This window comes from Lepidochelys kempii, chromosome 3, assembly GCF_965140265.1.
Source record: "Lepidochelys kempii isolate rLepKem1 chromosome 3, rLepKem1.hap2, whole genome shotgun sequence".
NCBI lineage: Eukaryota > Metazoa > Chordata > Testudines > Cheloniidae > Lepidochelys > Lepidochelys kempii.
The window spans coordinates 85519636-85535923 of NC_133258.1; the positions used below are offsets into that span (position 1 = coordinate 85519636).

At 41.0% G+C, this 16288-nt stretch overlaps 1 protein-coding gene across 3 annotated transcripts in view; it reads right to left on the reverse strand.

Moving 5' to 3' along the window:
- The window catches only part of REV3L (REV3 like, DNA directed polymerase zeta catalytic subunit), a 251239-nt gene that overhangs the window by 96575 nt on the left and 138376 nt on the right, over nucleotides 1-16288 (reverse strand). For all 3 annotated transcript variants that reach the window (XM_073337056.1, XM_073337055.1, XM_073337057.1), the window contains exons 6-12: nucleotides 9445-9539; nucleotides 8709-8813; nucleotides 6995-7079; nucleotides 6759-6907; nucleotides 6088-6213; nucleotides 2011-2248; nucleotides 1233-1375 (exon numbers count right to left, since the gene is read on the reverse strand). In XM_073337056.1, the coding sequence (XP_073193157.1) occupies nucleotides 1233-1375; nucleotides 2011-2248; nucleotides 6088-6213; nucleotides 6759-6907; nucleotides 6995-7079; nucleotides 8709-8813; nucleotides 9445-9539 (941 nt within the window). The remainder of the gene's footprint in view (nucleotides 1-1232; nucleotides 1376-2010; nucleotides 2249-6087; nucleotides 6214-6758; nucleotides 6908-6994; nucleotides 7080-8708; nucleotides 8814-9444; nucleotides 9540-16288) is intronic.

A 16288-nucleotide genomic window follows, 5' to 3' on the forward strand; every position in this document is an offset into this window, starting at 1 on the left:
ATGGGGTTGGACTAGATGACCTCCTGAGGTCCCTTCCAATCCTGATATTCTATGATTCTATGTTGGTCTCAGAATATGAGAAACACAAGCAGGTGAGGTAATATGTTTTACTGGACCAACTTCTGTTGGTGGAAGGTACAAGGTTTGTGTCACTCTGCTTCCTTCCCCAGACTTGAAGAGCCCTGTATCTTGAAAGCTTGAACCTTCCACTAGTAGAAATTGGTCCAGTAAAAGATATTACCTCACCTACCTTGTCTCTCTCATTAAAGAAAAATGACTACTATTAGAAAAAAACTAAAGCAAATACTTCATCTTAATATTAGGATCTCTTTGCCACAGAACCAAGCATTTGTTCTCTCTCTCTCTCTCTCTCTATTTATATTTCATTACCTTGTTCAATATACTTATATAAAGATAATATATAGATCACCTTACTAAAAGTAAGTAGAAAATAGTATTTAAATATTCTCTTATCATCAAAATCACATTACCCACACTATGAATTGAAGTAATTTCAGACCTTTTTTATTTTTGCAGAGGTAATGAGGGTAAGGGGGAGAATTTTTTTTTTTTTTAATTCTGAAACTTGAAACTTCTTCCTTGCTAACTTGTTCCTGCTTGCTGTTACACAGTTTTAAACTCATGCAATTTCAGGATATAGATATGCAATATATTGAATGAAATGAAGGCTGAAAGTGAGTTACACTGCATTAATTATGGGTGGTATATAACTGAACAACAGTACATAGGGAGTCTGGATTCTTTCACAAGTTTACTAAATTCAGTATACTTACAGTGAAATCCTGGCAGACTAAATGGTTTCATGAAAATAGTAATTTCTATATTGTGTATGCATAATAAACATTTCAAACAAATTTTAAAAAAAATCCCTATGGTAACTGGATGAGCTTTACCCTCTCCCTTAAGACTAATTTAAGACCCTCTTTACTCAGACTAAAAAAAAAGCAGGGCAGGAGAGGGAAGGTACAGTTGGGAGAACCATAAGCCTTTTATGATTAATCATCTTATAAGCCAATTTACAGTATTTAAGGGTCATTTCCTGCAAAGTGCTGAGAGCACGTCCCTCCCACTGACTTGGGAGTTGAGGGCAGTCAGATCTTCCAGGATTGGTACACTGATCAGGAAACCATTTATGTTCCATGCAGTAACTCAATTTTTGAAGGATTTGTTTAAAAGGTGTAATTTTTAAAGTAGTTTTACTATTTACTTACCACCGTTTTCATCTGCAGTTCCATCTAACTGAGGTATAGAGAGATTAGCTAGAAGCAAACTGTTACCACTCCATTCCATTTCTTCTTCTGAAGATGAATCCTCCTCTTCAGTTGAGCTTCTATGCATATTTTTGCTCACTGACCTAAAGACAATTAAACAACCCTGATAAGAGCCGTATATTTTAGATTGCAAAAAACCTCTGGCTGGAAAGAATTATGGTGGAGGTAAGTGGGAGTTCCTTATCTTAAAGGATCAGCCTACTGCTGGTGGTCCAGAAAAGAAGTGTGCACCATAAGATTTAATCATTGCCCCCAAGGTGAACAGGAACACATGGTGCTATTGTTGGACTGTCAGGTCAGTCTTTACAAATGTATTTCCTAAACATTCACTCCAGGTACATCAAGTGTCAAACCTATACAGCAAGGCTCTAAACTGATTATAATGAAAAGGATGACAGATCAGGAACACAGATACAGGAAAAAGCTACCTTAAAATATGTTCTCGACAGCAAAATTAGAGGCTTGGATACAAAAAACACCCATATAAAAGTGATTATCAAGTGTCACCACTTTAAAAGCCATATCTAGCCTGAGATCTACCTGGAACTCCAATGATCAATGGGAGTCCCTTCTGTAAGTCAGCGGTAGTGTATGAGTATTTAAGTTACTTCATTTAGAGTTGCTCATTCACAGGAGTTGAAAACATGAAGTATTTGGGAAAAAGGACAAATATTTCTTTAAAAAAAGGAAAATCCTGTTTTCCATGTCAAATACATACCTTCTTTTTGCCCCATGCTCTTCAATGCTGCTATCCCATCTTTGGGACATTAGCAAACTGAGTTCCATCTCTTCCTTTTCAATTTGTGGTTCATTTTCTTCATCATCACTGTTCTGGAGATTTCTATAGCTTCCAAGAGAATTATTTTGAGATAACGTTCTGTGTCCTCCCATTTGATACCCATCATCCTCCAAGCCAGCCAACAGGTTTATCATGGCCTGATCAGAACTACTGTCCACTGCAAAAAAAAAAAAAGCCCACACGTACATAATTTTTACCTATCATTTTATTTTACTTGTAAATGAATGTTTAGTTATAGTTTCTCAGTAAAATAACTTTAAAATACAGTTCCTAACCATTTTTAATCAATTAAGTAGGTAGTGATGGGAGTTGGTGGAGGCACCAGAAACACAGCTCTCTTCATGGCCACCTTATTTTCTATTTCCCTGTTTTACATCAGCCTCCCTACCTGTCAGGCTCCAATCCTGACAGCCTTATACCTGTTTCTTACATTTCTTCCTTTATGCTCTGGTTCTACTAAATTCACTCTCATCAATGCTCCTCTCTCTCCAATTCCTTCCACCTCCTCACACTCAGTGAAAAAGGCTCTCTTCCTTCATTGCAGCAGTTGAAGCCATCTTCTTTTGGTCTCTTCTCTTCCTAAGTAACTTTACCTCTCTTGCCTAATCAAATTCCCATGCTGCCAACTCCCACCAACTCCTCTTCACATTCAATTCCCTCCTCAAACACGCTTCTCTGCTTTTCCTCCTATACTCCTCTGCACCCTTCACTATCCAAGATTTTGCCTACTTTTAAAAAAAAGCAAAACTGAAAGCATCCAGGAAGACTATTCCTCCTCTCCTTCCATCCCAATTCCTTCTTTTTATTCAAAGATCTATCTTCTACTATTTGCCATTAATCCCACAAGCTGTTCCCCTGATACCATCCTTCTCTCTCTCCTTTCATCCCCAGTTTTCCTCCCTCTCAATCTTTAAATTTTCTCAATCCTTGGGCATCTTTGTTTTTGCCTTCAACTAAAGAATCATAAAAATGTAGGGCTGAAAGGAATCTTGAGAGGTCATCTAGTCCAGCCCTCCATAATGTGGCAGGACGAAGTATACTGAGACCATACCTGACAGGTGCTTGTCTAACCTATCCTTAAAAGCCTTCAATGATGGGGATTCTTCAACCTCTCTTGGTAACCCATTTCAAATACTTAACTATCCTTATTGTTAAAAAAGTGCTGCAGATTAAGACCATTGCTTCTTGTACTACCTTTAATGGACATGGAAAACAATTGATCACCATGTTCTCTCTAACAGCTCTTAACATACCTGAAGACTGTTATCAGGTCCCCACTCAGTCTTCTTTTCACTAGACTATACATACCCAGCTATTTTCCCAGCCTTTCCTCATAGATCAAGTTTTCGAAACTTTTCCTCATTTTTGTTGTTCTCCTCTGAACTCTCTCCAATTTGTTTACATCTTCCTTAAAGTGTGGCACCCAGAACTGGACACAGTACTCCAGCTGAGGCTTCACTAGTGTCAAATACAGTCAAACAATTCCCTTCTATGTCTTAGAAATACACCCCAGAATATTAGGCATTGTCTACACTGCAGAGTTTTGTCGGCAAAAGGCAGCTTCTGGTGGCAAAACAGTGGAGGTGTACACACTGCAATGCCCACTTTTGGTGACAAAACTCTTCAGTTTTGGCGACAAAATAAAACCACCTTGATGAGAGACAGCGTTTTTTACAGCAAAGTTAAAATGACAAAGTGTCAGTGTAAAAGCTGCCGTTCATCCCAAAGAGAATGTAATGGCTCCCCCAGTATCACACAATGCCCGCCACTGCTCTGCTCACTGTTTTCAACTCATCTGCCCTGCAGGCATGTGCCCCTCCCCTTTCAAAGCTCTATGAAGTTCTGACAGCTCAGCATGCTGCTCTGCTCCCAGAACAAAGAGCAAATCATTAATGTGGAATGTTGTTGTCTCCTGCACTAGGCACACAGAGGCAGGGGCAGGTCTGTGTGTGTGAGAGACTGCTGTGCTGTGCTGTGCAGAGCCAGGGAGGGAGGTGAAGGCTGATGTCCGCTGTGTCCCCCTCCCTCTGCCACAGAACTGGTTGCTTTCAGCGGCTGAGACAGCATGCCAACACACACACACTCCCCCAACACACACACTGTCACTCCCTGTCACACACTCTGCCCCCACTCACCCCTCCCTACTTCAGCTGAAAAGCGGTTGGCAGTCTAGTAGGATGCCCATGGAACAATGGGATTGAGACACCTGCATCATGTGACAGTGAACCTGCCCCATAAGGCATTGCAAACCCTTCCCAAAGCACCCTGCAGCCAACTGCAGAGTGGGAAATCCACAATGCACTGCTCTCTGTGTCGATGCACGAGCTGCTAGTGTGGATGCTCTCTGCTGACACAAGGAGCATAGTGTGGACATGCAACAGTAGTTTAATTAAAGCACTTTAATTAAAGTGGCATAACTTTTGGCGACAAAACTCTGCAGCGCAGACATAGCCTTAGCTTTTTTTGCAGCTGCACCACTTTGTTGACTCATATTTAGGGCCCTACCAAATTCATGGCCACGAAAAACGCATCACAGACTGTGAAATCTGGTTTAATCAGAAGTTATGGGAATGATGCAGAAATTACTGGGTAAAATTCTGTGGCCAGTGTTTTACATAGGGCCCTACCAAATTCTCAGCCATGAAAAACGCATCACAGACCGTGAAATCTAGTCTTTTGTGTGCTTTTAACCTATACTATACAGATTTCATGGAGGAGACCAGAGTTTCTCAAATTGGGGGCCCTGACCCAAAAGGGAGTTGCAGGGAGTGGGGGGGGGGGTCGCAAGATTTGGGGGGGAGGAGGAGAAGGGGCGAAATGGTATTGCCAACCTTACTTCTGCACTGCCTTCATGGCTGGGCGACCAGAGAGCAGCGGCTGTTCAGCAGGTGCCCAGCTCTGAAGGCAGCGCCCCACCAACAGCAGCACAGAAGTAAGGGCGGCAATACTGAACCATGCCATCCTTCCTTCCTTCTGCGCAGCTGCTGGCGGCAGTTCTGCCTTCAGAGCTGGGCTCCCAATCAGCAGCCACCGCTATGCAGCTGCCCAGCTCTGAAGGCAGCACCACCACCACCATCGCAGAATTATGGGTAGCAGTACCACAATCCTGCCTACAATAAACTTGTGACGACTTCCTCCCCTCCCCCCACAACTCCTTTTTGGGTCAGGATCCCTGCAAGTACAATACCTTGAAATTTCAGATTTAAGTAGCTGAAATGATTAAATTTACTATTTTTAAAATCCTATGACCATGAAATTGACAAAAATGGACTCTGAACTTGGTAGGGCCCTACTCATATTCAATTTGTGATCCACTATAACCCCTAGATCCTTTTCAGCAATACTAACATCTAGCCAGTTATTCCCTATTATTTGTAGCTGTGCATTTGATCTCCTTCTTAAGCTCAGTACTTTGCAGATGTCTGTATTGAATTTCATCTTGTTGATTTCAATTCAAATTCCTCTAATTTATCAAGATCCTTTTGTATCCACCTATCTTGGGGAAAAATTCTTCCCATCCCCACATACCACTATGGAGCTGGTTTGTTAAAGCCAGCCTATGAGAGTTCTCTCTCACCCCAAACCCAGAGGAAGAGAGCTGAGAACAGTGGGAGCAATATAGGCAGTGGAGAGAACAGGCCAGCCAGACCCCCTTTCTCTCTGACCCAAATTTTGGGACTCCAGAATCTCCTTAAGTATCCCCACACCTCCTAGAGACATATGGAACAGGAACTCCTCCCAGCACCTCTAGTTGGTTGACCTGGAAGATGACAGCTTGGATTAGAGAGGAAGCAGCAGCAGAGCAGTCTTTACAAACCAGCTGGATTGATGAGCGATTATAGAAGGTGACACTGGAAGGCAACCTTCTAAACTGCAAACTCCTTGGGGCAGGGAGTGTGCCTTCCTCTGGGTTTGATACAGAACTAAATACACCGAGGGAACGCAACAGTTGCCCAGTAGCAAAGAATGTATTATTTATGTCCTGGTTATACTCACTGAAAACTGCAGTCTGATTCAGTCTCTGAGATAGTGGATGAAAACTCTGACTATTTTCCATGATGTTTAAAATCGCTTCTTCATTAATAAGCGCGTCCTCCTCTTTATTAGTATCCCTATTAGGTTCTTTAAAAAATTAAACAAAACTTGAAGGAGTAATATACACCAGTGTTTCAATATGAAAGCAAAACAATTTCTAAAAATCAGTTTGTGCTATTAAACATTTAAGTATTTACAAATTATTTTATAAGACTTCTAAAAAAGTTTCTGTGGTTCTATCGACTATGAACATTTTGATCCACAAAATGTCTTTGTGGTGGTGAAAATCCTGCATGTATTGGGCCAGATGTTGTAACTTGCTTCACATTCTCTGTACTGCTCAGGTAGCACAAAGAAAAACTAGCTCCCCAGTCCGGTATGCTACTGATACAGAGAGGACCCAAGTCCATGTAGAGAGATGGCATAGCTGGCCCCTAAGGACCGCTGGTGAAGGGTTTACTTTACTGGCGTTACAAGGAGCTAAAGTGAGGGCAAAGGTACTGTTTAGTTCAGGCAGTCTATAATGAAGAGCTAAATCCTGCTTGATTTATTCATGCAATTAGTTCCAATGGCCTAAATATGTGAATATGTAAGGCTTGGTCCCAAAAAGTAATGTCACTGAAAACACTCACCTGTGTTCAGCTTCTTATCTTTGTGCACTTCCACCATATTGGCTGGTGAACATGGAACTGCTTTAGGAGAAAGTATTTCCGAATGTAGTGTTAACTCAGCAGAGAACTCCTCTGATCCATTACTGTAGTCCACTGACCCTGACAATGTTCTATTTAATTAAAAAAAAAAATCTTTAAAATGACTATTCAGGTTAGCACAAAAGGTTATAAATCATGGAAAATGGCTGACCACTTACACAGAGAAGTCATTTTGCTTGAGGATTTCCTTAAGTCTCTTTTGAAAGATTTTTTCACTCTCTGTTGTTGGCACAAATCCACGATCTTTAAGATTTTTTAAAAAAAAGTTTTGTTATTTGGAGCTTTTATTCTGATCTATCAACACAAAAAGTGACTTGTGCATGACTGCTAGGATGATCGCTTATATTAGCAACTCACTAAATCTTTTGAAAAAATATATTTGCTTAAAACCAGTTCAAATTTGAGTGTGACAACTGTGATTAGAAACCAAAGAAAGACAGTACAATTATTACCAATGCAGCTATTATTCCTGGGGGAATTCTGCGCCACTGTGCATATGCATAATTAATGAGCCGTGCATATTTTTAATTTTTTGTGCAGAAAAAAGCTTCTTCCAGAAAGTTGCTGCAGTTCCACCTTTTTCCCACCAGAGGGTGTTGTGGCACTAGACCAGAGAAGCAGCTCCCAGCTACTTAGGAAAGAGAAAGTGCCTGCCTTCTTCACAGTGCCTATTGGGCCAGGACAGGAGACGGGGGCTATGGGGAGACAGACAGCTGGGGGGTCAGACAGGGGCTCATAATGGCTAGTGGGGGAGGACTGACTGAGGCAGGGGCTGAATGGGAGTGAAGGCACAGGGCTATCGGGGGAGAGGGTGCAGGGCCACATAGGGACAGGTGAAAGGGGTACAGGGCCAAATGCGGATGGGGTGTGGGTGTCTGAGTGAGGGTGCAGGGACACATGTGGACAGGAGGTGAAGGACACATGGGGGTGCAGGGACAGGGACAGATATGCCTAACTGAATGAGAGAGGCTAGGAGTCAGCCAGGATCTGCATGGGGGGAAGCTCCTTGATTTTTCTAAGTACTTACGTTTATATAGTACTTTATATGTCTAGAGAACAACTCCCACTGACCTCAGTTGCAGCTGTGAGTACTCAACAGCTCTGCAAACTGGACCCTATATGTCTGAAGTTAGGCACCCAGAATATGAGAAACACAGTTAATAGCCACCTATGAAAATTTTCATGCATGTGACTTGCACATTATCACATAGGCACTATGTGGCAGAGGCAGGTATTTCTCCAGGGCAGCATTAAGCTGCCTAAATCATGAGACAGTCCTTTCTCTTCCTGAAGTCTCCTACGTCATTCACCAAATATTTCCAAACTTCTCCAACAAATCAGGCAGGGGTCCTACAGAGAACAGTCTCATTGACTACACAACCCTGATTAATTCCAAGAGTACAGTTTTCCCTGTGCAATAAATTTTTAACATGACCAAAACAATGTATTTTTCTCCTAACCTGGTTTTGAGAAATAACTACACTGTTTTAACTGAAAAGTCACCAAAAAAGAAAAATCAGTCTTAGGCAGACACCCTAACATCAGTCCAAATGGGTTAAGTCTGACAAAGTTATAAGCAACTGAATATAGGGTATTATAATGGAAAGTGTCACGCAACCTTAACTTTATTATACAAAGCACAGGCAACAACCTGTGTTGGGTATAATATATTCTGTTAATTAATATGATTTTGAATCATATTTTAAAATAAAAATAAAATACAAACATTGGAAATGCTCTTTCAATAAAAGAAAAACAATAAATCTCAAAAAACTTGAAACTTAATGCATTAACTTCAGCTCTGTATCCTACTCACCTCTCCTATAAAAATGTTCTATAGACAAACTGCACATCACTGTACACTTCATTTACCTTGTGAATCAGATGGACTAATCTGAGAAGATTCATTCTTCTCTCTCCGGCGCTGCTTTTCATCTTCCCATATAGCTTGCAAACCAGGGTTCCTGCCAATCTGGGCTAGAATATGCCAGAACACATCAAGAAAAGGTTGTCAGGGTGAAGAAACAAATTCTTTAAATAACTCTGACAATGGCATATTTTTCCACTAATAGCTTTTGCCACATCACTGTTCGTTGCAAGTCATACCTTGCCTAGACATACTGGTATAATGCAAAGTTCTGGCGTAATTCCTCTATTTATTCCGCAGTAACCCTTGCTTTTGAAGACTCTTACTACTTAGTTGTGTGGACAAAAGTATAGCTTCTTTTGGCACCCATGCCAATATTAATTCAGCATTCATTAAGCAAGATGTGGAAAACCAAAATAACTGAAATTTTACATCTTTTTCTTAACAGGCCAAAAAAACCTCCTGAGCCCCATTACTGAGATTCTCTGTTGTTCCTGTGATGCTTTGCTATTCTTCTAATCACCTGCTTTCTCCTCTCTCCAATTTCCATTTTATAGTTCATGTTTATCATAGAGTTTTGTACTCCATCACTAGAGTATCTGAGTGCCTTATTATTTATATTGTATGCAGTATATCAGATGCTGCAATCAGGGTTTAGGCTTCATTGTGCTAGGCATTATAATATGACAATATAAATCCCTGCCCTGAAGAGCATTACATACAGAGTAATTAGCAATTCACCTTCAACATCCAATCGATTTAAAATATCAGCAGCTACAGCATCCACCTCCAATTCGCAGGTACTCTGTGGTTCAACACCATCTAATATTAAAGAGCTGCAATGAAATAAATATCACAGTCAGATGGGTTAATTTTATAACGATTTTATAAAAAGGAATCTCACAAAACTGGGTCACCAGGCAACAAAATGGCAGATGAAATTAAATGCTGATAAATGCACATTGGAAAACTTAATCTCAACTATACATACAAAACGGTGGGGTCTAAATTAGCTGTTACCACTTAAGGAAGAGATCATGGGGTCATTGTGGATAGTTTTCTGAAAAGACCCACATAAATATAGTGGCAGTCAAAAAGCGAAGAGAACTGTAGGAATTATTAGGAAAGTGACAGATAAGACGACAGAAAATATAATGCCACTATATAAATCCATGATACACCCACAACTTGAATACTGCGTACAGTTCTGATTGCCCCACCTCAAAAAAGATATATTGTAGAATCATAGACTTTAAAGTCAGAAGGAACCATTATGATCGTCTAGTCTGACCTCCTGCACAACGCAGGCCACAGAATCTCACCCACCCACTCCTGTAACAAATCCCTAACCTATGTCTGAGCTATTGACGTCTTCAAATCGTGGTTTAAAGACTTCAAGGTGCAGAGAATCCTTCAGCAAGTGACAGGTGCCCCACGCTGCAGAGGAAGGCGAAAAACTCCCATGGCCTCTGCCAATCTACCCTGCAGGAAAACTCCTTCCTGACCCCAAATACATTTATCAGCTAAACCCTGAGCACGTGGGCAAGACTCACCAGCCAGACACCCAGGAAAGAATTCTCTGTAGTAACTCAGACCCCACCCCATCCAACACCCCATCACAGGCCATTGGGCATATTTACCATTAATAGTCAAAGATCAATTAATTGCCAAAATTAGGCTATCCCATCATACCATCCCCTCCATAAACTTATCAAGCTTAGTCTTGAAGTCAGATATGTCTTTTGCCCCCACTGGTCCCCTTGGAAGACTGTTCCAGAACTTCACTCCTCTGATGATTAGAAATCTTTGTCTAATTTCAAGTCTGAACTTCCTGATGGCCAGTTTATATCCATTTGTTCTTGTGTCCACATTGGTACTGAGCTTAAATAATTCCTCTCCCTCCCTGGTATTTATGCCTCTGATATATTTATAAAGAGCAATCATATCTCCCCCCAGCCTTCTTTTGGTTAGGCTAAACAAGCCCAGCTCTTTGAGTCTCCTTTCATAAGACAGGTTTTCCATTCTCGGATCATCTTAGCAGCCCTTCTCTGTACCTGTTCCAGTTTGAATTCATCCTTCTTAAGCATGGGAGACCAGAACGGCACACAAAATTGGAAAAAGTACAAAGGGCAACAAAAATTATTAGGGACATGGAACAGCTCCCATATGAGATTAAAAAGACTGGGACTGATCATCTTAGAAAAGAGAGGACTAAGGAGGGATATGATAGAGGTCTATAAAATCACGAATGGCGTGCAAAAAGTGAATAGGGAAGTGTTATTTACCACTTCACATAACACATGATCCAGGGGTCACCCAATGAAATTAACAGGCAGCAGGTTTAAAACAAACAAAGGAAGTACTTTTTCACACAATGCACAGTCAACCTGTTGCCAGAGGATGTTGAGAAAACCAAAAGTATAACTGGGTTAAAAAAAGAATTAGATAAGTTCATGGAGGATAGGTATATCCATGGCAATTGGCCAGGCTGGTAATGAATGCAATCCCATGTTCTGGGCGTCCCTGAGCCTTTGACTGTCAGACGGTGAAAGTGGACAACAGGGGATGGATCACTCGATAATTGCCCTGTTCTGTTCAATCCCTCTGAAGCATCTGGCACTGGCCACCACTGTTGGAAGACAAGATACTGGACTAGATGGACCACAGGTCTGACCCAATATGGCCATTTTTATGTTCATGTTAATATAAGATGCTAAGCGGCTCACTTAAGGGGCTAGGCACATTTTCTGAAAGATTCTCAAGCCCTGTTACTCACACAGTCTCTAGACTGTAAAGGAAACTGGGTAGTTTATCACATTACCACTAATCCAGTAAATTGACTATGAAATCTTATGTCAGATATAATTAAATTTTTACGTGGTTAGAAGTGCTTCTTCATATTTGAGCATAGCTCTCTAAGAAAATAATTAATACAATTTCTGTTAAAGAGAAAGAACAGGAATTTCAAATTTAAGACTGATGCTCTGTCCTTAACTCAGGTTAATGGCAGGAAAGGCCCTTCAGAGTTCATAAAGGCAGAATCAATAAATATTACTGTTCCGTATTTGGAAAGAGGCTGGATGATATATTCACAACTTACAGTGATAAATATTACCTATTCCAAAAGTAACTAAGAAGCATGTTAAACAGAAAATGCTAAGGTTAAACATTCTGAAATATGCAGAACCTAATAATTTGCACCAAGAGTTTTAAAAATTGACTATACCCCAAATTAAAAAACACAGTAAAAGAACTTAAAAAGAGCCACCGTGGCTTAACAACTATGTAAAAGAAGCAATGAGAGATAAAAAGGCATCTTTTAAAAAGTGGAAGTCAAATCCTAGTGAGGTAAATAGAAAGGAGCATAAACACTGCCAAATTAGTTTGAAGAACAGCTAGCCAAAAACTCAAAAGGTAATAACAAAATGTTTTTTAACTACATCAAAAGCAGAAAGTCTGCTAAACAACCAGTGGGGCCACTGGATGATTGAGACAGAAAAGGAGCACTTAAAGACGACGAAGTCAATGCAGAAAAGCTAAATGAATTCTTTGCTTCAGTCTTCATGGCTGAGGATGTTAGAGAGATTCCCAAACCTGAGCCATCTTTTGTAGGTGACAAATCTGAGGAATTGTCACAGATTGAAGTATCACTAGAGGAGGTTTTGGAATTAATTGAGAAACTTAAAAGTAACAAGTCACTGGGACCAGATGGCATTCACCCAAGAGTTCTGAAAGAACTCAAATGTGAAATTGCAGAACTATTAATTGTGGTTTGTAACCTGCCCTTTAAATCAGCTACTGTACCCAATGACTGGAAGATAGCTAATGTAACGCCAATATTTAAGAAGGGCTCTAGAGGTGATCCTGGCAATTACAGACCGGTAAGTTTGACGTCAGTACCGGGCAAATTAGCTGAAACAATAGTAAAGAATAAAATTGTCAGACTCATAGAAGAACATAAATTGTTGCGCAAAAGTCAACATGGTTTCTGTAAAGGGAGATCATGTCTTACTAATCTATTAGAGTTCTTTGAGGGGGTCACCAAACATGTGGACAAGGGGGATCCAGTGGACATAGTGTACTTAGATTTCCAGAAAGCCTTTGACAAGGTCCCTCACCAAAGGCTCTTATGTAAATTAAGTTGTCCTGGGATAAGAGGGAAGATCCTTTCATGGATTGAGAACTGGTTAAAAGACAGGGAACAAAGGGTAGGAATAAGTGGTAAATTTTCAGAATGGAGAGGGGTAACCAGTGGTGTTAGTAACCAGTGGTGTTCCCCAAGGGTCAGTCTTAGGACCAATCCTATTCAACTTATTCATAAATGATCTGGAGAAAGGGGTAAACAGTGAGGTGACAAAGTCTGCAGACGATACTAAACTGCTCAAGATAGTTAAGACCAAAGCAGACTGTGAAGAACTTCAAAAAGATCTCACAAAACTAAGTGATTGGGCAACAAAATGGCAAATGAAGTTTAATGTGGATAAACGTAAAGTAATGCACATTGGAAAGAATAACCCCAACTATACATACAATATGATGAGGCTAATTTAGCTACAACTAATCAGGAGAAAGATCTCGGAGTCATCATGGATAGTTGTCTGAAGACGTCCACGCAGTGTGCAGCGGCAGTCAAAAAAGCAAACGGGATGTTAGGAATCATTAAAAAAAGGGATAGAGAATAAGATGGAGAATATCTTATTGCCCTTGTATAAATCCATGGTATGCCCACATCTTGAATACTGCATACAGATGTGGTCCCCTCATCTCAAAAAAGATATACTGCCCTTCAGAAAAGGGCAACTAAAATGATTAGGGGTTTGGAACGGGTCCCATATGAGGAGAGATTAAAGAGACTAGGACTTTTCAGCTTGGAAAAGAAGAGACTAAGTGGGGGATATGATAGAGATATATAAAATCATGAGTGGTGTGGAGAAAATGAATAAGGAAAAGTTATTTACTTGTTCCCATAATATAAGAACTAGGGGCCACCAAATGAAATTAATGGGTAGCAGGTTTAAAACAAATAAAAGGAAGTTCTTCACTCAGCACACAGTCAACCTGTGGAACACCTTGCTAACTCCTTGAGGTTGTGAAGGATAGGATTATAACAGGGTTTAAAAGAGAACTGGATAAATTCCTGGAGGTTAAGTCCATTAATGGCTAGTAGCCAGAATGGGTAAGGAATGGTATCCCTCATCTCTGTTTGTCAGAGGGTGGAGATGGATGGCAGGAGAGAGATCACTTGATCATTACCTGTTAGGTTCACTCCTTATGGGGCACCTGGCATTGGCCACTGATGGTAGACTGGATACTGGGCTGGATGGACCTTTAATCTGACCCAGTATGGTCATTCTTATTTTCTTATGACTCTCATCCATTGATGTTGATATTTAACAATTTTTAGAATACTGAGCTAGCTCCAGAGGACTGGAAAAACCAATTTTTATAAGAACAAACAGGATAACTTGTGTAACCAGGATGGATGATTTATATCAGAGTGAATAAATCATTGATTTTAATCATGATTTAAATGAGGAAGCAAGAAATCTTGATTTACATCATTGCTTTAAATCTTGTTTCGCATTTGTACTTTTTAGTTATTTTTCAGGAGGCACGCATTACAGGGATCATTCAAGGCAGCAACTAAACAGTGCCTGGCCGAATGCATCACAAAGACACATTACTGGGACTCATTGTCAAAATACTTCTTCAAAGCCTCCCTGATTCAAATAGCCCCCCTGCTGAGCTCCTCTAATTACCCTGATATCTGACCATTTAAAATCACCAGCCAACCGATCCACCTCAACACTCCACCTCTAGGGAAACTTTTCCCCCTTCTCTTTGCAAATGTTATGCGATGCACAGCAGGCTGCTATGACCATTGGAATATTTTCCTCAATGAGGTTTAACCTGCCAAAAAGGCAAAGCCAGCGACTTTTTAATCTGCCAAAGGCACATTCAACAGTTATTCAGTGCCTGTTGTTGAAGAGCTCTTTGCTTCTTCTCGGTTTCCCCCTTACTTCCATGAGCCATGTGAGCAAAGGGATTCCCAGGATCATTATGAGCATATGGTCCATCCCGCATAGAAATCTTCTGGAAAGAAATCCCAGTATGTAGCTTTCTATATAGTCCAGTGTTCCTAAAGATGCGTGCATCTTGAATTTTCCCTCAACAACCCATATTGATGTGCGTGAAATGGCCCCGGTGATCCACCAGCGCCTGTAAAGACCATGGAAAAGTAGCCCTTTCAGTTGATGTACTCCATCACAAGACGGTCTGGTGCCAAAATTGGGATATGCATTCCATCTATTGCCCTACCACAGTTAGGGAATCCCATTGCTGCAAAACCATCAATTATTTCATGCACATTACCCAGAGTCACAGTCCTTCATAGCAGGAGGCAATTAAAAGCCCAGCACACTTGCTTTACCGCAACTCCCATGGTGGATTTTCCAACCCCAAACTGATTTGTGAGTGACTGGTAGCAGTCTGGATTTGCCAGCTTCCACAAAGCGATCGCCACTCACTTTTCCACTGTGATGGCAGCTCTCATTCTGGTGGTCCTTGTGCCACAGGGCAGGGGTGAGTTCTGCACACAGTTCGAGGAAGGTGGCTTTGTGCATCCAAAAGTTCGGCAGCCACTGTTTGTCACCCCATACATGCATCACAATATGTTCTCACTACTCAGTGCTTGTTTCCCGAGCCCAATACCAACAGTCCACCATGTGCAGCTGTTCCATGAATGTCAACAGCAATCTTGAATTGTTTCTTTCCATTACACACAGCAGGGCAGGCACCACAGATTTTCTTTCTATTTCTCAGCTCATGAAATACTGTAGGACTAGTCATGCTGTGTTCTTAACGCTCATCACCAGACTGGTCAGCAGTTCTGGATCCATGCTTTCAGGCAAAGATCAAGGGCGCACAGTTTACAGGGCTGTTTAAAAACGGCATGAAACCGAATCAGAAGCTTGTGGCGTGATGGAATGGAAAGGAAAGAACTGCATCATGGAACAATGAGTACGTCTGCATGATGCATTACAATTCATTCTGAGATCTCCCAGTGGCAGAGGGTTGCAAGTTGCACAGTGGGATAGCTACCCATGATGCAATGCTCTCTTGTTGATGCAAGAGCACTGACTGGGGACGGGCTCTGCCGATTAAAGGAGCGTTGTGTGGACATGCACAACCGATGTAATTAAAGCAGCATATGATAGTCGACGTAACTTAATTTGACTTAACTCTGTAGCGTAAACAAGGCATTAGTCAGATATTGGAAGTGGAATACAAGTTTTCCTGCTTTTTCAACTCCCAATTACTTTCTTAACTTTAAATAAATTAGTCATTGAACTGAAAGAGTTGAATAAACTGAAAAGAAGAAAATACTTTCTCTGCATCTGCTGAAGAAGCTACTGCTGTCAAAAACTGACCTTTGAACAACTCCCCTACCTGTCCAAGGTCATCAACCAGAAGCAGGCTCCCCACCGACAGACCAGGAGACATCCACTTAAAGCGGCCCCAGACCTTGCCAGAATAACAGATGCAACCTGAAGACATATTTCTACTGCTACAATGATCAACCCCC